Below are 20,812 nucleotides of genomic sequence, written 5' to 3' on the forward strand. Positions count from 1 at the left end.
GTTCTGTTTGCAAACAAATGCCAGACCTACATCTCTCCCCTTTCAAATATGAATTAATAGGAAAAACCAGCATTGGGGAATGAGAAGATACAGTAGCTTTAGGAAGGAGAACATTGCCTGAAGAAGGAATAGGATATCTCTCTAAATTGTTTTCTCTGTATAACAGATGACTGATTTAGGAAGTGTTTGCTTGGGTAAAGATAACATGTAACCTTTATGGAGCAGGAGCCTGGACCTGTGGAGAGAGAGCAGTGTGTGGTGGTGACAGAAATATGAAAGGGAAATTGGCTGAAATAACAGCCACAACAACTTCCAGTTGGTTGTATGATAGATTAGGTGTCCTGAATAACTTTTCCAACTGAAAAAGCTAAATACTGGATAAATACAAAACACATTTTTAAATGCATCACTGAGTTGGCACCAAAGTAAGAAATTTCGCATACCTCAAAACAAAGTGCAAACAAGTAAGCAGTCCAGACACAAAAGCGAGCTTTCCCATGTAGGGTTTCTGCTGAACTTAGGGACACTGAGGTTCTGCCGTGAAAGACATACAGATGGGAGGATAGGAGACAAGGCCTGGGCCCTGCCTGTAGTGGGATGATGAATAGCAAACACCTGTATAAATCTAGGCTCCTGATGTCTGTACCTCTGTGTTAGAAGGAGAAATGAATCCCACCACACCAAAGAAAACTGTCCTGTTTCAACCTTGGTATGGGGTGACAGAGGGGAGATAGATCTCCCCTAAGAATTTATAAAGCAGAATATAGAAAAGGAGGGACCTGGGAGGAGTTTGCTGGTGGTCTAGTGGTTAGGATTCGGTGCTTTCAATGCAGCAGCCTGGGTTCAGTCCCTGTTCTGGGAACTGCAATCTCACATCAAGTCGCTGCATGCCATGGCCAAAAAAAGAAAAAAAGGGGGGAACCAGCTCAACTCTTCTTATGAGACTAGAATAACCTTGATATGAAACCAGAAAAGAAGTACGTGGAAAATTATTCAAACCCACCCATGAATGCTAATATGAAAATCTCATACCACCAGCAAAACTGAGTCCAACTAGGAGTAGACCCATATCTAAAACATATCTATATATACATATAAAACATCATTACTAATTGGTTTAGTTTACTATTACAAAACCAATTCACATGATATACTCCATTAATATATTTTTGAAACTATGATTAAAACTCAGTCATTAAAACTCTGGTCACTTTAATAGATAAAGAAAAAAAGTTCATTAGTTATTAAAATGGACATCAATTTATGATTTAGAATATTTAATAAACTATTGTAGAATGGAAATTTACTAATCTAAAAAAGGATAGCTTAAAAAACCCCACACACATTTGCTAGCTAATATTATATTGATAGAGAAATGTTGAAAGTGATTTTTGAAAGATATGGTACAAAATAAGGATGCCCTTAATTATTACTGTTACTCAGTATTATTAGAAGCCTTAGATTTTGTAAAAATACAAGAAATAAATAAATGATATAGGAATTGGAAAGGAAAAAAACAAGTGCTGTCAATTGCAAGTGATACGTTTTTTATGAAGAAAAGTAATCTATACACAAAATAGTAGAAATAATAACAATTAGCAGTGTTGCCAAACATAAAATCACCATAGAAAAGCCAGTTGCCTTCTCCATACCAGTGAGGAATAATTAGAAAAATATAATGTAAAAAAAAATGATTCCATTTATAATAGCAATGGAGATCTAGGCTGTAATTGGGAATATGTTTAACAAATGATGCATGAAATAGAAAAGTGTTGAAATTCACTGGAAAATAATCTGAGCAGAGAGAAGGATAATGTTCATGGATGGAAAAGTCAATATAAAAATGTCATATCTGCCCACATTGATCTATAAATTCTATGCATTTCTAATTGAAATCTCAACAGAATTTTCTTGGAGGAACTGACAGATTCCAACATTTATGCGGAAACAGGGTTTGTCCTAATAAATATCAAGGCTTTTTTTTCCCTTTTTTTGCTTTTCAGGGCTGCAGCATATGGAAGTTCCCAGGCTAGGGGTCAAATCAGAGCTATAGCTGCTGGCCTACACCAAAGCCACAGCAATGCAGGATCCAAGCTACATCTGCGACCTACACCATAGCTCACGGCACCAGTGGATCCTCAACCTACACTACAGCTCACTGCAACGCTGGATCCCTGACCCACTGAGCGAGGCCAGGGATCGAACCCGTGCCCTCATGGATACTAGTCTGATTCGTTTCTGCTGCGCCACAATGGGAATAAAAAAGGCTTATTTTAAAGCTGTTGTAATTATGGCAGTGACATATTGATGCAGGAATTCACAAGTAAACTAGTGATACAGAGCTACCCCTTGTTCATATGGAAACTTGATTTATGACAGAGCAGGCACTTATGATTACAGTAGAAGGAGAATAAACAGGACTATTAGATAAATTGTGCTAGAACAATGGTCATCCATAAGAATAAGTGAAGTTAGATTCTTATTGCATGTCATACCCAAAGTCAGTTTTGTGAGGATTAAAGACAAATATGAAAAGCAAAAATATAATTCTTTCAAATGATGATATAGGAGAATATCTTTATGATTTGGGAGTAAGGAAGGATAAATAAAACACTAATTGGGTAGGGAGGATGTCACATACTCTAAATGTGGCTCCCAGGGCTCTGAGCAGGGCACAGTTCCATAGAAGGAGCTGTGGCCATGTGTGCATTTTTTCAAGTTTATAAAAATCACAATACCTGGAAGAAATTTTCAGTGAGTATGATCAGACAATATTTTTTTCTTTTTATAGCCACATCTATGGTATATGGAATTTACTGGGCTAGGGATCGAATCAGAGCTGTAGCTGCAGGCTTACTTCACAGCCACAGCAACACCGGATCTAAGCTGCATCTGTGACCTGTGCCGCAGCTTGTGGCAATGCCAGTTCCTTAACCCACTGAGCAAGGCCAGGGATCCAACCCACATCCTCACAGACATTTTGTTGGGTTCTTAACCCACTGAGCCACAATGGGAACTCCTGATCAGACAAATACACACTTCAGAAAGATACCCTTTCTAATAATTAGAAAAAAAAATTGTTTAAATCCTGAGATACTATTTAAGTTGCAAGAAAATAGCATCTAAAATTGATAAGGAAACTGTACATCTACATATAACACTTTTGTGAAGCAGTAATGAATAGTGCCACAAAAAGTTCCATTAATTTGCTAACCTCACTTTTGGAAGTTTACTCTTAAAGTGAAATATTATATATATGAACATAGTCACTGAGGGTCCTAATAGCAAAAATCCATAAGGAACACAAATACCCAAGAGTCATCTATTGAGAAAATTGTTAGCTTAAAATTATTAAATATGTAGTCATTAAAAGTGTTATTTTTGAAAACTTTAGAAATATTTGAAGTATTTTTATGTGGAACAGATATGTAAAAGTATGAATGAAAAAGATTATCAGCAATCTATAAATAAATATGTTAAATAATTATGATGCTAGCTTGGTAGAATATAGCAGGGAGTTTTTTCACATTGTTTTTAATATTATAGAATATATTTTTATTTTAAAAGCACTTAGAATTGTTATATAGTTGTTATGATAGGCCACAAAAAGGAAAGCTTTAAAAGATTTTTTTTAATGTGCTTTATGATTTTAGGAGGACAGTGGTCTGTCCTATCATTGATGTGATCAGTGATGATACTTTTGAGTACATGGCAGGTTCTGACATGACCTATGGCGGGTTCAACTGGAAGCTCAATTTTCGCTGGTATCCTGTTCCCCAAAGAGAAATGGACAGAAGGAAAGGTGATCGTACTCTTCCCGTCAGGTAATTGCTTTGTCAAACATTTTGCCTAAAGTGTTATTGGTAGGGGGTTGGGAAGCTTGGGGAATCAGGAGGACTATAAGTGTATTTTGAGACTCATGAAGCATTTATGCTCTGTATATGTAGTTAAGAGCCATCTTTCATATATATCTCATTATTTCAAAGATTTTTTTTCCTCTGATGAATTAATAGGACTAGAAGTTTTCATTTCTATAAATCTAGTACCCATGAGAAATGATGGTGACATGCATATGCTCTTTCATTCCTGTGTGAATGGCATTTTGCAAATCTTAATTTATGCTTTAATTCAGTTGTTAAGGATAATAATATTTAACTTAAACCATTCCTTAATTTTAAGTGCCAATATGTGAAAATAATATCTTTGCACTAAAATGTAAGGTTTTAAATTCAAATGTGTACCATCTAATAAAATTAGAAAAAACTTGTTTCGATTATAAAAATAACTAGAATTGACAAAAGGAAAAAAAAGGATTTTCATTAATGCATTTCTGCTTCTTCTTTTGTTCTATATTTGGTCTTATGTAGATTTTTTTTTTTTGGGGGGGGGAAAGGGTAAAAACCTTCATGCTATTCAGGACCTTAGATAAAGACCTTGAGCTTTCTGAGCCATCCTAGGATTTATGCTGGTTGCATCAGCCTGCTCCTTCTGTAGTAATTGACAGTTCCTGCAGCACTAGGCTTTTTAGCTTTCTCTTCTCTTGGGCTTCCCATATCTTTCTTCCTTTGAATTAAGTCCAATTCTGACAAGTCTAACTTATTCTGTTCTCTTTCTCCCTAGCCAGCCCAAGTCCTTTCCTAGTAAGGGACTTTTCTACTCTTTTTGACAGTCCAAATCACCATCTAAACCAAGGGTTCCTAAACATTTCAGAGTTGATGGACTCTGAAGAGTCTGATGAAAAGCTATGAGTCTTTTCAAAAGCAGGGAGCAGGAATGCACATGTGCAAACAGAGGGTTTTACATACAATTCTAGGAAATTTAGAGAGATCCCCAAACCCGGGTCAAAAAAAACCCTGCACTAAATGATAATGCTGGGTGTCCGCTTGTTTCTTTTGACTCCTAAGATATTAGACTCTCATCTTTTGTTCTCGTCTAAAATCAAAATAAGTCCTAACTTGTGTGTAAACAGCTATTTCTACTGGAAAAGCAAGTGCTGCCACCCTCACCAGTGCATGGAATAGATATGTTTTAGGGTTACATAGGTGGCCAGTTCATCCTCAGGTTATTTCCATAGTGTCTGTCCTCTGTCACTGGAATATAATTGCTTTCTCCTAGTTGGAATCCACTTCTCCCCCATACTCATTCTTCAAGGAAACCAGTATTTGGTATCATTTATTTAAATCTTCCTTCATTATCATTTCTCTGCTTAATTTCTCCCTATTCCCACCTGCTCTGCATATCTGAGCTGCGTTTTGAGGAAGAACATTTACCACACTTGATCAGGATGATGATTCCCTTAGGAGTACCTTGATTTTATTCTGTTTTTCATCTCCTACCTTAAAGGTTCAGGGAAAGGGCTGTAATATTTTTATCCTGTTTAGCGTTACATATTTGCAATATTTGCCCCCCTTTAGGACCTGATGTGTTAGAATTGCTCACATGAGCCTATTTGGTTAATGTGGTCAGCTGCATTTGTAGTTACTAGGAGCTGGGGAGTTGTTGTACAGTCAGATGGAGAGGATTATGAGAAATAGGTTCAATTTAGGAGTTGGAGTGGAAGCTCAGTCAGAACCTAAGACGGCAAAAGGTCTTGGGATTGGGCAGAGAAGGATGACCAGGCAGGAGCTGTGACAGCACGACTGGAGTGCAGGTTATGTCTGGAAACCAAGTAACAGCATAAAAAACCAAAGAAAACCCTGGGGCCTATGGAAGTTTTTGAAGAATGTTGAGAATAAGCATTTATTCTGTAGGTATAAACAATTATAAAACTTTTAAACACAACTGATAGTAAATTTGAAATTGTTACAATTAACGGTGTAGTATTATGATTGAATTTCAGAACACCTACAATGGCAGGAGGCCTTTTTTCAATAGACAGAGATTACTTTCAGGAAATTGGAACATATGATGCTGGAATGGATATTTGGGGAGGAGAAAACCTAGAAATTTCCTTTAGGGTAAGTTCCCTTTAAAAAAAAGTAACCCGTATAACCTCAAATATGGACATGCTTTAAATATTCATGTTACCTCTAAATAAAAAATAAAAAGTGAATTTAATATATGAGTTTAATCAGACTTCATAGTCTTCAGTTCATAAAAAGTTTGGCGATATTATTAAAGGTTCATTATAAACTATTTTAAGCAAATAATTCAGTTATCTTAATAGTTCACTTGAAATATTTATACAAGATTCCCTAGCTGTTTTTAATTTGTTACTTTCAAGGCAGTAATTCAGACTCAAAAAAAAAATAGACAAAAAGTAACATGTAGTTTGTAGATGCTACTTTGTTATTTAACTACCAAAAACATAAGTTCACTTTCTTTAATATGCTTTGTCCTTCTGGTTTGAAAATTCCTCTCTCTTATATAAAACCTGGTCACTTTATCAACTTTATATTTTTCAAGAAAAAGAAAAGTGCAAAAGAATTCTGAAATTACTCTAAATTAATTTACCCAGTCACCCTTAAGTCCTGTACATTTCATATTCACAAAAATCAGCATGTTTTAAATAACATTGTATTTTTCTGAAAATAATGAACTTTAGACACATAGCTTATAATGGAAACCACATGAACTACACTGAAGTGTAAACCAGCTAACTGGCTTTGTTCCTAGTGGATTGCTTTGCTCTTTATGCAGTTTGAACTCTAGATCATTTTGGAGGTCCTGGCTAGCTGTATCACTTTATGATCCTGGGAGAATGTTAATGTAGGTATACTGAATATTTGACAAAAATCACAACTTTTTAAAGTGTGTTATAAATAATTTTTTTCTTTTTTTTTTTTTTTTTTGGCTGCACCTTCAGCCAATGGAAGTTCCTGGGCCAGGGGTTGAATCCAAGCTGCAGCTGTGACCTACACCCAACTGCAGCATCACCAAGATCCTTAACCCATTGCACCAGGCCAGGGATCAAACTCGCACCTCAGCAGCAGCTTGAATCACTGCAGAGACAGCGCCGGACCCTAACTTGATGAGCCACGGCAGGAACTTAAGTAGTTAGATTTTGAACTTATGGGAAAATGTATATTTTAGAAGGGGCAGAAAGATAATTTCATTAAGTTAAAGATGTGAAACCACACTTGATGATCTTTTACTCCTTTTTGGTTTTTATCCTCACGAAGACAATAGAGTGTGTTGTCATTGTCCCACCGAATAACTCATGAGTAATCAAGCTTAGATTCCTAGGTTCTGTTTCATGTATAAGTTGTGACACAAGTTTGAAGGAGGAATAGGTGGCACTTTGAATAGTCCATGCTCAGAGTTTTTTTGACCAGGAACCATATTAATAAATGCATTATACACACAACCCATAATATAAACATTTCATGAAACAGTGTGTCCTTGTCAGTAAGTGCTGATTGCACTTGAGCACATTTGAATTTTATGACCCTAGTAAAGGTGATGCCTTGCAGTTAGAAAAATACTGCTTTAGTAGACCTCATGTCTTTTCTGTATTTAGCCTTTAAACTGTCTGAGTTTAACCTTCAGCTTCTGGTTTGATCAAAACCAAAACTTGAGGAAGCATTGGCTTTGGGCCCACATGCAGGAACTCCACTGTACACCCTTGGTTCGGTGAAATTACAGCCATGAAATGCAGTAGATATGAGCGGTTATTTTTTAAACTATCGGTGTTTAAAACTGGTCCTCTTCGCTGTTGTTTTCAGATTTGGCAGTGTGGAGGGACATTAGAGATTGTTACTTGCTCACATGTTGGACATGTGTTTCGGAAAGCTACACCCTACACGTTTCCAGGAGGCACAGGGCAGATTATCAATAAAAATAACAGACGACTTGCTGAAGTGTGGATGGATGAATTCAAGAATTTCTTCTATATAATTTCTCCAGGTTAGCATTTATTTGCATTAGAAATACAAGAAGGGCTTTCTTATCCCTGATCCCAGTGCATTCTGAGAAGAGGTAAGAAATGGTAGAAGAGAAGCTTTGAGCAGAGGCAAGACACCTACCTCATAGATTGTTGTAAGGAATAAGTGAAATCACATACAGTGCAGCAAATGCCTTAACAAATGCATTAACAAATGTTAAAGTTTTCTGATCCATGTAACTTACATTTGTGTGTGATATTATTAGCATATATAACATTCTCACATAAATTTCATTTTTCTTTGAAAACACGTATTAATGTATTTCCTTGTTTTATGCCTTGGGAGGAGGGTTTATGGTCTGTCATTTGTGTAGTCATGTATTACCACTTTCCCATTCTATTGGTTTGTTAGATGTATATAAATAGCATGTGTTAGTTATTGGAACATACATAATTCAGTCTCTTATTTCTTTTAACAGGTGTTACAAAGGTAGACTATGGAGATATATCATCAAGACTTGGTCTGAGACACAAACTTCAATGCAGACCTTTCTCTTGGTACCTAGAGAATATTTATCCCGATTCTCAGATTCCACGTCATTATTTCTCCTTGGGAGAGGTAAAAAATATATGTATTTATTCTGTATGGCTATTATGTTCTCACTGATTCATCAAAAAGAGTAGAGGTTGAACTTCTAGTAAGAGAGTGCCTTCATAGTACAATTACATAAACTCAAGTGTGGAAGAATTTTTGTTCATTGACACAATTCTGCCTTACAACTTGAAATCTTACTTTTTATCATGTTGTGTTGTATTAAAATAAGAATGCTCTATTCCTCATCTTTCACAGTTGGACTATAGTTACAATATATTAGTGTCTTTGATAGACTTCTTATTTCAACAAACTCGCCCACTTCATTAAAACCACAGATCCATAAAGCTAGTGTCCTAGCATTAATTAGCCTGAATCATTAATTTCAAAGTAAAGATAAATTATAAAGAACTGGCAAGGAAACTTGAAAGACATTATAAAGTTGGGTTTTTTAGCCCCCATTTATTTTGCTTTGGGAATCCTAAATCTCTGTTTGGGCATGAAGGTTGGAAAAAATGTTGGTTAGCATGTTTGATGTTGCCTCTGATGATGCCTTTAGTCATTGCTCTCAGAATTCAGCACATCTTCTTGAAACCTGATATAATTTGCTTATGAATACTTACAATTAGTTAACACAATTGGTTGTGCCTTGGAGTTTTCTCCTTTTTATCTTTGTGGGTGCCCATAGTGTTGGGTCTGGTGTGAGAGAGGCTTACCTTTTATCTCCTGGTGTAACTACCAGGATGGTCACAAGGAAGCATTTCTTGTGCACTATTACACTGTGTTCCTAGAGTATTGATAGCCATTCCTTCTCCTTCCCAGCTGAAGCTGTGCTGCATGTATGGGAAATCTAGGTCCTTCTCTTTAGTTCAGGGGTCCGATCAACTCAGGAGTGCCGTCATAAAGTACCACACACCTGAGTCACTTAACCAACAGATGTGTGTTGTCTCGCAGTTCCACAGACTAGTCTCCAGACTAGAGATCAAAGTGTGGGCAGTTCTGATTCCTTCTGAGTTCTGTGAAGAAGAATCTGTTCTCTGCCTTGAGTTCCAGCGGTTTGCTGACCATCTCTGCTGTTCGTTGGCATGTAGAAGCATCACCCTCACCTCTGCCTTCATTTTTACATGGCATTCTTCGGTGTGCATGTCTGTCTCCAAATTTGCACCCTCCTTTTTTTTTTTTTTTTTTTTTTAAATAAGGACAGCAGTCATATTGTGGATTAAGGCCTACCTTCAAGACATCATTTTAACTTGATTTTCTCTGTAAAGACCCTGCCTCCAAATAAGGTCACATTTGAGGTCCTGGGGGATAGGACTCCAGCATGTGAATTGAGGGCGTTGGGGGAGGGCACAGTTCAACCCACAGCAGAGACTGAGCTAGGTGGGCTGGTTTGCAGCTTTAGAAAACCTAGGTTCACTTCTGGCTCATATATGCTTCTTGGGCCTGGTCCTCCAGGGTTTTTGAGTAATGGCATTGAAGGGGTCTCTATCTCTCCTGCCTGGAAAGTTTTGCTTTTCTGAGGTTTTGAGTACTTTAGCCCTCCTCCTTATTCAGTGGGGAGACCAGTTATTTTTCAAAGGTCTTCTGTCCAGCAGAAATTCATCCCCTAAGCACCAGGAGATGTGAAAGTTTTCACTCTGCCTTTCCAGGCACAGCTCCCTGCCCACTGAAAGCTCAGCAAATGTCCCACGAGAAGAATGGCCTTGCATTCAGGGCTCCTCTGATTTTTATTTTGTCATGCTAGCCTCACATGACCAATACTACTGTGCTCTTTCCTTGGAGAAAAGGCTCTCTTTGGGGCCATGCCCTGTCCTCAGCCTGCACCATCAGCAAATGTTCTCACAGAGGAAGATATGTGGTAATTGTCAGCTCCCCCAGAGAGGGTGTTTCCCTCTTTGGAATTGTAGTTCACCTCATCCTCATCGCTTCCATTGCTCTCCAGTGGTCTCAAAAATAGGCCCTTGGCAACTTAGCTGTTTTCCCCTCTACTTGTTGGAGCAGAAGAGTCAGGCTACTGTGTCCTACTACCAAGAATGTATTTGTCCTCTTCTTTACTACCGTGTAATACCCCAAGCCGATGGGCCATGAAGATTCTGGGTCTCTTTTCTTAACAAGTCTCTCTCTTTATTAGATCAAAGCAGTGATTTTTCAATTTTCTGGTTACAACCCAATAGTGGTTTATAAATCAATTCAGCTACTTGTGACCACAGTTTTTTTAATAACCTGGGAAAGACTGTGTTAAAGTGCATTGCTGCCGTGCTGAGGCTCTGGCATAGGCCAGTGGCTACAGCTTCAGTTAGACCCCTAGACTGGGAACCTCCATATGCCTCGGGTGCGGCCCTAAAAAGGACAAAAGACAAAATAAATAAATAAAGTGCATTGCTTATAGGAAAGGAATTTTGTTTTTACTGGGTCAGTCTGCAATTCATTGCAAATCTTTATAAACTTCTAATTATGAAATTGACTTTTAGGAGTTCCTGTCGTGGCACAGCAGAAACGAATCCAGCTAGGAACCATGAGGTTGCAGGTTCAATCTCTGGCCTCAGTCAGTGGGGTTAAGGATCTGGCATTGCTGTGAGCTGTGGTGTAGGTCGCAGACATAGCTTGCATCCTGCGTTGTTATGGCTGTGGCGTAGGCTGGCAGCTGTAGCTCCGATTGGACCCCTAGCCTGGGTACCTCCAAATGCCTCAGGTGTGGCCCTAAAAAGCAAAATAAATAAATAAATACATACATATATACAAAAAAAGTTGACTTTTAGAAGCATGTGAATCAAATAGGAAAAAACTCTAGCATTTCTGTTACAGAAATTGATAACAGCAAAATTTCCTTTGTAGTCACAGCATACATGATAACAAGACCACATTCATGGTCCCATCCCACACTAACTCTTACTGCCGCTCAGGAAAAGTCCCCCCACCCCTGCCCCAAGCTTCAGGGGGCTGTCACTTCTTACTTCTTTCATTCATTCAACAAATATTTGAGCACCTACTGTGTAAGAGGTACTGTTTTAAATACTGGGAATAAAATGAATAAAGTCTCTGCTCTCATGGGTCTTAGAGTCACTGGGGAAGGACAGATTTTTTTTTTTTTAATTTAAATTTTATATTTTAGATACTGTGTGAGGTGGTGATAAGAACAAAGGGGATAGAGTATGACTGGTGGGCGAGAATGCTGGTGCTATTTTATGTGGGGTAGTTAAAAAAGTCCTCTCATATAAGGTGATTTTTGAGCAGAGATTTGAAGGAAGTGAATGTGCAAATCACATGAATTTCTATGGAAAGAGCATTCCAGGCAAGAAGAAAAACAAGTGCAGAGGCCCTAAGACAGGAATGTACTCTGGCATGTTGCAGAAGCAGCCGAGAGGCCAGTTGTCTGGATAGAATGAACAAGGGCAGAGCAGTAGAAGGTGAAGTCAAGCTCTTGAGGACCAAATCACATAGAGCTTGTAGGCCATGGTCAGGACTTTGGGTTTTGTTCTGAGGTGGGAAGCCATAGGGGGAGATGAGCAAACTTTTGTTGAAAATGGATCAGATTGTCTGCTGTGTCAAGAGAACTGTATGGGAGTTCCTGTTGTGGCTCAGCAGACTAGCATCCATGAGGACGCAGGTTCAATCCCTGGCCTCGCTCAATGGGTTAAGGACCCAGCGTTGCTATGAGCTGTGATGTAGGTCGCAGATATGGCTTGGATCTGGCATTGCTGTGGAGTAGGCCAGCAGCCACAGCTCCAATTCAACCCCTAGCCTGGGAACCTCCATATGCATGGGGGCGGCCTAAAAAAGCAGAAAAAAGAGAGAGAGAGAGAGAGAGAATTGTATAGGAAGAAGAGTAGAGCTGGTGTGTTGGTGAAAGGATAAGAATAGCCAGGATTATATTAAGGTTTTAGCCTGAGACACTGGGGCAGTGAAGTTGGCATTAATGTGATAGGAAAGCCTGGAGAGCAGGTGCAGAAGGCACTCAGCAGTGCAGCTTGGGACCTGTTACATGTGGTCCAGGTAAAGATAGTGGGTTGGTAGTTGCATTAAAAACCCTGCAGCTTGGACGAGGATTTGGACATCTAAATTTAGGGGTTGTCAGTATATGAGTGGTTTTTTAAAACCACAGAACTTCATGAGAGGATCTTGAGGGGAGCAAATGTAGGTGAAGAGGGGAGGACTGAGGACCAAGCCATAAGAAACTCCACAGTTTATGAAGATGAGAAGGAATCGGCCAAAAAGATTGAAAAGGAGTGAGCATGAAATTGGAAGAGAACCAAGAGTGATGCCCCAGAGACTAACGGAGGACTTGCCTCAAGGAGGAGGAGGTGATCCGCCATGTGGAGCCCTGCAGGGAAGGAAGGAGGACGAGTCCTAGGAACTGGCTGCTGACTTGGCAAGGGAGACATTGCCAAGTGGGCTCCATCTCACTTGGTCAGGTGGTTCCCAAGGAGATGGTAGGGACAGTATCTCTGGTGGCTTCAGAGGAGATCAGAAGAAGAGGAAGTGGAGATGACGAGTGTGGATAAGCATCTCTGCTGTAAAGCAGAACAGAAGCGTGAGTGGAAAATGGAATTAAACAAAGGTTTTTCTGTTTGTTTTTGCTAACATGTAACTGTGTGCTGATGCACTTGACACAGAAGAGAAAATGTGAAGATGCTAGAAAAGAGCCACTGATGGCAGGAGTCCTGTGTGGTAGGTGGGAGGTGACAGGCTCCCCTGCACAAGGGGATGGGGAGAAGGCAGTTCATCCACCACGGTAGGAAGGAACGTGGAGGGATGGGGCCAAATGCAGGTGAACTGTGGATGGAGGGGTGGAAGCAGGTCATTTGAGGTGGAGACCTGAGGAGTTCTCTGGTGCGTTTTGCTTCCTTGGGTAAACACAAGACCATTGGCTGAGAGTGAAGAGGGGGTGTTGGTGATGGGGTTTGGGGAAAGAGGAAAAGATGTAAAGGAGGAAAGTAGAATATGGTAGAGGGAAGAGATCACAGAGGGGAGCTGGATGCTGGTGAGTTAGAGAGAAACCATTCAGTCTGGTTGCATTTTCCCCAATGACGGGCAAGCGCAGACTCCCATGTTTGGCCTTGCTGAGGCTACTTCAGGGTTGACTGGAGCCCCCTGTCTCTGAGGTTTGTTGTGATTTAAGGAAGTCAGTGAGGGGTATGCTGAGTTTTTGCCTCATTAGTGAGCATCTCTTCCCTTTGCTGTAGCCTCCTTCCAGTCAAGAAAGGCCCAGCATGGGTAATGCCATGGGAAGATTGATAGCAGTTGCTTGCCTTTAGATTAGAGAAGGGAGCTTTCCCCCCCTCCTTTGGACTGACCCAGTTTTGGACAACATGTAGGCATTGTTAGCTGGGCCAGAATATAGGCGTATTACAAAGAACCACTTGTCTAACCCACAGCAGATGATTGCTAGGGCAAGCTTGCCTTTACCTGCCTTTTGCCAGCTGGCTTTCTACATAAGGAAGAGATTTTATCTTTTGTGACCTGCTTGTTTTTGCCTTGGTAACTGAGCAGCTGGTTGTAAGCATCTATGTCATTAATACAGACCACACTCTGTATTTGGTTGAGGCTCTGATTTTGAGAGCTGGGGTTGTTCTTTAGCACCAGCCACAGTGTAGCCAGAGGCTTGTGCTTGTGATCATAGCTCCACCTGGGTGAGCTTTCTTTCACTAGAGACTGGAACTTAGCCTTCCAGGGACCTCTTGTCATGCTTCAGTGGTCTGGGGAAACCTGAAGTCCTAGGATTTCAGAGCAGAAAAGGAAATCAGAATGTATGCATTTAGTGTGTCTGACTTTACAAAGTCCTACTTGCCGAAGGACCTGGAACTGAGTGAATGTGTTTCACTGTGATATCCAATCATTGTTAATCCCAGAGTTGAATATTCTAAACATCAGCTTCAGAAAGCAAATAAGCCAGACTTTTACGGTTCAGCCAGTCTTATGGACTGGCTCTTGGCTTCTCCAATTAGGTCTAATAATCTTAAAATTTACTGAGCATGAACTTTATCTCAAGCACCAGTCCTGATGCTTTATGAATATTAACTCATCTTTCCAACACTGTGAGATGGGTGCTCTTATCCCCCACTTCACAGATGAGTAAATTAAGGCAAAAATACATGGTTTAAACAGCATGGCTCAGGTCACAGCCACAAAATGGAAGAGATAGGATTTGAACACAGGCATGAAAGCTTGTGCTCCTAACCCCCAAGACTCATACTCTTTCTCATATCTAACCAATATTCTCCTTATGGCAGAGAGTCAGTCTAGATTCCATAATTGTGGATTCCAAAAATCTTTTAACTGCTTGCATTGTCCACGCAGGTTCTGGTACCAGGTCCTGGCAGAGACTACAGCAGAAACTAAGAAACTTAGGCTCTCGGAGTTCCCATTGTGGCTCAGCAGGTTAAGGGCCCGACTTTGTCTCTGTGAGGATGCAGGTTCAATCCCTGGTCTTGCTCAGTGGGTTAAGGATCCATTGTTGCTGTAGCTGCAGCTCCAGTTGGACACCTGCCCCAGGAATTTCCATGCAGTGCAGTTTTGGCTATTAAAAAAAAAAAAGGAAGAAAGAAACTTAGGCTGTAATTTCTTGCCTGCCTAGTTTCCTAGGAATGAGAGCATTCACAGTCATTTTCAACTCATAAGGTCTAAATAATATTTTAGTGACAGCTGTGTACACCTAATTTAAGGAAAGAAAACCAACAGCTGTTGTGGGCCTGCTAGGTTTCGGTTTCTGCTAGGCTTCGCTGTGTTACCTCTGAGAGATCTCCACAAACCTGAGAGAGAATGTTAGCCCTCTTTTACAGATGAGAAAATGAGGTTTTTACGCAGCATTTCCCACTTGCTGTCCTAGGGTGCTGATGTGTGTAGTCTCTCAGTGCTGCATAGAAAGGCAAGGGATTGGCAGGAGGGTGGATTTTAAGGCCAAACATGTTTGAGCAATGCTGCTTGTTATATAGTATACCCTCTGTATCATCAGTCCTCAGCCCCTACTAAGAGTCTTAGGGTGTTAAAAGGCTTTGAGAAGTCCTTCAGTAAAGAAACCCTGCTTAAATTTGTGAATCCAGTATTTCCCAGACTTGATCAGAAAATCCTTTTTTAAGTGGCAGATACTGTTATTCAGATCATGGTTTGGGGAGTTGCTGTCTTAGAATACTCAACTGCCAAGGTTGCTGCCAGCTCTGTGTGTCCCCACACCCAAGCTCTCACTTGTACCCACTGGTTGCCAGATACCTCAAATGTCAAATGTGTGGCTCTTTCCCTGTGACCACTATAGTTCAGATATTGCTATGATTTTTTTTTTAAGTGTCAGATTTGGGGCAACCAAATCTGGTACCTATTTCCCTCCCAACATGAACCTTGAAACAGGTGTCTGTCACCACCATTTCTACCTTCCATATGTCACTAAAAACCTGGTAATTGGTTACATAGCCTTGAAACTGTATGGAATTACAATTTCAAATATCTGATTCAACATTTCTAAAAAAATGTTCTTAATTTTTCCATTCTGCAGAGACTCTTCAAATTTAGCTCCCACCAAACAAACCTATTGAATGATCTGCTGCCTCCTGACATCATAAAGGACAAAAATTGTTCCCCAAACTCATCCCTAGTCACCCTGGCTTTTCCTGTCCTCAAAAAATCACCTCGCACACTCTGTAGATGGGGTAGCCCACATGTACTCCTGCAAGGTGGAGGATGTACCCAGAAAGCTGTCTTCTCCAGCGGCTAGCAAGTGAAAAACCAGCCTGGAGAGCACACATCCCCTTCCACTCAAAAATGTCACTTAGGTGTCACACCAAACAGAACCCTCTCTGCCCTGTAATGTTGAAGCCACCCAGGGACCAAAATGTCACAGCTGCCCTTCCTCACCCAATGTGCGGGGGCTTCTCTCCAGTCCTCCCCTGCACTTTAGGGGGTGCCATCAGGCCCCAGCAGAGGCCCACCCAGGCCCTGACCACCCATCTGAGCTGGGCCACGTCTTGCCCATCAAGGTTCATTGTCACCACAACAGTCGTCAGGAAGCAGAGGTTTCTGATCCTTGGAGAACTCTGCTTTTAACTCTTAGTTGTTAGTAGTAAACCCCAAGAGGTGGATGCTCAGATCTCTTATGTCAGACAGCAGTCCAGAGTTGTTCCTAGGGATAGTATAAGAAGGTATATGCTGTTACATGTAAAACTCACAGAACAATGCCTAGAGCAGAGTAAGTGTAATTCATATGCTATAATTATTAACAACATCAATGATGGGAACAAAATAGCCAAAGTTGATTTATTACGAGATAGTTATAGAGTGATCACATTTGGGGAGAATTACATTTTCTAAATTTTGATTCATTTTCAGTTTGGTAAAAGATTAATCAGTTATTTAGCCAAAAGACCATTCCATGTGAGAGAGAAGCTGACAGTAACATCGGTTCTTCTCTAATCATTTCTGTGGCATTTATCACCTTTCTTCAGCAACCTCTATATTATCTATATTTGAAAGAAAAATTGAGAAAAAACTAAGGATTGGGGAGTGTGTAGCTTTTTCCAAAGTATAAGGAATAATTTTTATATAAATATATGAGATAAAAACTCACCAGGTCAGGAGTTCCTGTCGTGCAGTGGAAATGAATCTGATTAGGAACCATGAGGATATGGATTTGATCCCTGGCTTTGCTCAGTGGGTTAAGGATCCAGTGTTGCCATGAGCTGTGGTGTAGGTTGCAGACATGGCTTGGATCCCGAGTTGCTGTGGCTGTGGTGTAGGTCAGTGGCTACACCCCCTAGCCTGGAAACCTCCGTATGCCACCTAGGGGAAAAGGGCCTTGGGATTTCCAGCTTGACTAATTGTAGACATTGTGGGGTTTTTTTTTTTTCCTTTTTTTTGGGGGGGGGGGGGCTGCACCCGAAACATATGGAAGTTCCCAGGCTAGGGGTCCAATTGGAGCTGCAGCTGCCAGCCTACACCACAGCCACAGCAACAAGGGATCTGAGGCACGTCTGTGACTTAACACCGCAGCTCACGGCAGTGCCAGAACCTTAATCTACAGAACAGGGCCAGGGATCAAGCCTGCATTCTCATGGAAACTAGTTGGGTTCATTACCTGAGCCACAATAGGAACGCCAAGTTGTGGGATTATTAATACAAATAGGGGTATCAGGAGAAGAGGGGAATATTTGGAGAAATGATAATGAGGTTTGTTTTATATATCAATCTTCAAAATAGGAGTGGAGTGGCAGGGGTATATTAAAATGTTCAAGTGGAGTTCCCATTGTGGTTCAGCAGGTTAAAGACCTGACATATTTTCCATGAGGATTCAGGTTTGGTCCCTGTTTTCACTCAGTGGGTAAAGAATCTGGCATCGCCGCAAGCTGTGGTGTGGGTCAAAGATGTGGCTCGGATCCAGTGTTGCCATGACTGTGGCATAGACCTCAGCTGCAGCTCAGATTCAGCCCTTGGCCTGTGAACTTCCATCTGCCACAGATTTGTCTGTAAAAAGAAAAAAAAAAAAGTTCAGGTGAAGAAGTTATTAGCATTAAGGAGTTGGAAAATCCTGTTTTGCAGGAATAGCCAGATGGCAGTGACTAGCGATAAGGCAGCACTGCAGATTATTTCTCTTTCTGAGGCTGCTATGTGCTGGACTTTGAAATGAGCATACTTACTGTCGTTTCCACCCACAGCAGAGAGCTGACAGTTTCTCTTAGTTACTCTTAGGAAATATAGTTCTCAAAGGATTTGGGTGCTTAAACCCAGGTCTGTCTTATGCCAATGCCCTAGTTCTCATTCCTGACCCCCTGAAAATAATACTGGTTTTCATACCTTTACTATTTTTTTTTTCTGTTTTATTTTCCCACTGTACAGCAAGGGGATCAAGTTATCCTTACATGTATACATTACAATTACATTTTTTTCCCCACCCTTATCTTTATAAGAAACAAAAATGCATCTGGATTTTTTAGTGCCTTATTAAAACAGTGGAATAATATGTAGCCTGTACATTTGTTTATAAGAAATAAATGGATTATCTGTGGTTTTAACTTTACCGCCGCTTTATCACACAAAATTACTTTTTTTTTTTCTTTCCATCTACATGACGTGACAGATGTAGTCTGTCAGCATCTCCCTTCTGGCTTACCTGCTAACAATACCACTCATAGGAATAGATTTAGGATTTTGCAAATGTCTATTAATTTTGCTACAGGCTTTTAAAAACTACAGTGGTTCAGAGGAAAAAACAGCAAAGGCCATTGCTTAAAATATTCTTCCTAATTCTGAGTTCTCTTGTGGCTCCATGGGTCAAGAACCCAGCACAGTGTCCATGAGGATGAGGGTTCAATCTCTGGCCTCACTCTGTAGGTTAAGGATCCAGCATTGCCCCAACCTGCAGCATAGATCACAGATGCAGCTCAGATCCAGTGTTGCCATGGCTGTAGTGTAGGCCTGCAGCTGTGGCTCTGATTTGACTACTAGCCTGGGAACTTCCATATGCTGTAGGTGCAGCTGTACAAAGAAAAGAAAAAAGAATTCTTCCTAATTCTGATGGCTGATTTATGTAATTGACAAATATCTAACAAAGGAGTAGTGTTTACACCACACCATACTTAGGCTTTCCATTTAAGCCAAATTCCAGGTTCTTTGCTTAGAAAACACCCACCTTGAGTTTCCTAAGATGTCTTCCGAGTAATTATCAAAAGTGATGCCCAGAGTTCCCTTGTGGTGCAGCACACGTCCCTGCTGAAGCATGCATTCAGCCCCTGGCCCAGGAACGTCCACGCACCGTCGGCACGACCAAAAAAAGTAATGCCCCTTAACTGGGTGGTAAACAGTGTCCACAGGGAGTTGTTAAATTGCTCTAAATTATTAGGCAGAATAGAGCTTACTGAACTAAATACAAATTCTAGAACAGCTTGGGGAAAATGAAGGGAGTGAGAACTTAAAGTTTTCTCCATGAAACACAAGAAGTACATATATAAACAGTAAGACCTTTCTAGACCACAGAATTTTAAATAGCCAGTGATTTCCCCCTCCCCCGCCCCCAAGTCCTAGCCCTTACCTCAGGAATTAGAGGTTTAGTTGCAGGTTTAGATTGATTTTAACATGAGTGTGCACCTGTGTCTGTCTCGTTAACCTAATTTGTGATGCTTTCATTTTTTACTGTCCCATAGATACGAAATGTGGAAACAAATCAGTGTCTAGATAACATGGCTAGAAAAGAGAATGAAAAAGTTGGGATTTTTAACTGTCACGGTATGGGAGGTAATCAGGTGAGTATTCCCGTGAGGCTTTAAAGAGATAATTTGGGGATTTGTTTTAACCTTCTTTCCTATTTACTTCATAATGTCACTTAGGAAATACCTTCCTGCCCTTAAAGAGAAAATAATAAAGACCTTTAGGAGAATGGAGCCTTCAATGTAATGATTATTTTTAAATGAAACCTTTATAAAAGGCTCCTTGTGAGAAACTGTATTTACTCTCTTGTACAGGAGATTTACTTTATCCTTTTCAGTTAAACAGATGACAGTTCTTGACAATACACTCGGTGTACAGAGAACTCAAGGTCACTTTTTCTTTCCTCTCTACAAAATCAGTGGTAGCTTCTCTGAGTCATTTATTCTCCATTACACTAATAAAGTGCAAAACACGTGTATGTTGAAATACTCGGTTTTTCCCTGCCAGAGCCTTGGGCTCATGAAACACGTTTGTTTTACTGCAAAAACTTACATGTGTGTATTTTTGTTTTTCAGGTATTCTCATACACTGCCAACAAAGAAATTAGAACAGATGACCTTTGCCTGGATGTCTCCAAACTTAATGGCCCAGTCACAATGCTCAAATGCCACCACCTAAAAGGCAACCAACTTTGGGAGTATGACCCAGTGGTAAGTGATCCAGTTAGATACCGGAATAAAAGATACTGCTTTATATCTAAGAATGAATTTTTATGGAGTCTGCATATGGATCAAATTGTTCTTACACTCCAGAACTTGACAGATGGGAAAAATAATATAATTAAACATGTTTTAATCTCTCCAGTAATTAAATTAGTGTTGCCTCTGGTACCTGGGTCCTTATTGTTACTATGTAGCCGCTCTTCTCTCTGTGGCTCCTCAAGCCCAACAGTCCAGTGTGGGAGTAACGGAGCAGAAATTAAGGTTTTTAAATTACTGAATTAAACACTTAAGTAAAGGTGAGCTTTAATTAATGAAATTTCCTGGCTTGTCATGATTTTTCAGTAACACATATACCAAAACTATATTTATCTTTGCTTTCCTCTGGGGTTGCTCCCCACCCACTAAACCTGTACTCACACAGAGGTATTTAAAAGATAGTGGTTCCATCAAAGCATCTCCCAGTAAACTTCCCTCTCCTTATATCTGGCTAACCTCCCAGCTTGTGTTTTTGCTCTGTGGTTCTAGAAGCAGCACCAGCATCTTCTTTCT

The 20,812-nt window shown here is 40.3% G+C and overlaps 1 protein-coding gene across 1 annotated transcript in view; it reads left to right on the top strand.

The window, feature by feature from the left end:
* GALNT1 (polypeptide N-acetylgalactosaminyltransferase 1) overlaps positions 1-20,812 on the top strand; it is an 82,231-nt gene that overhangs the window by 53,520 nt on the left and 7,899 nt on the right. Inside the window, exons 7-12 of the mRNA XM_047794134.1 lie at positions 3,654-3,824; positions 5,840-5,957; positions 7,665-7,845; positions 8,302-8,441; positions 19,538-19,636; positions 20,117-20,251. Of these exons, the coding sequence (XP_047650090.1) occupies positions 3,654-3,824; positions 5,840-5,957; positions 7,665-7,845; positions 8,302-8,441; positions 19,538-19,636; positions 20,117-20,251 (844 nt within the window). The remainder of the gene's footprint in view (positions 1-3,653; positions 3,825-5,839; positions 5,958-7,664; positions 7,846-8,301; positions 8,442-19,537; positions 19,637-20,116; positions 20,252-20,812) is intronic.

This window comes from Phacochoerus africanus, chromosome 8 (genome assembly GCF_016906955.1).
Source record: "Phacochoerus africanus isolate WHEZ1 chromosome 8, ROS_Pafr_v1, whole genome shotgun sequence".
Classification (NCBI taxonomy): Eukaryota; Metazoa; Chordata; class Mammalia; order Artiodactyla; family Suidae; genus Phacochoerus; species Phacochoerus africanus.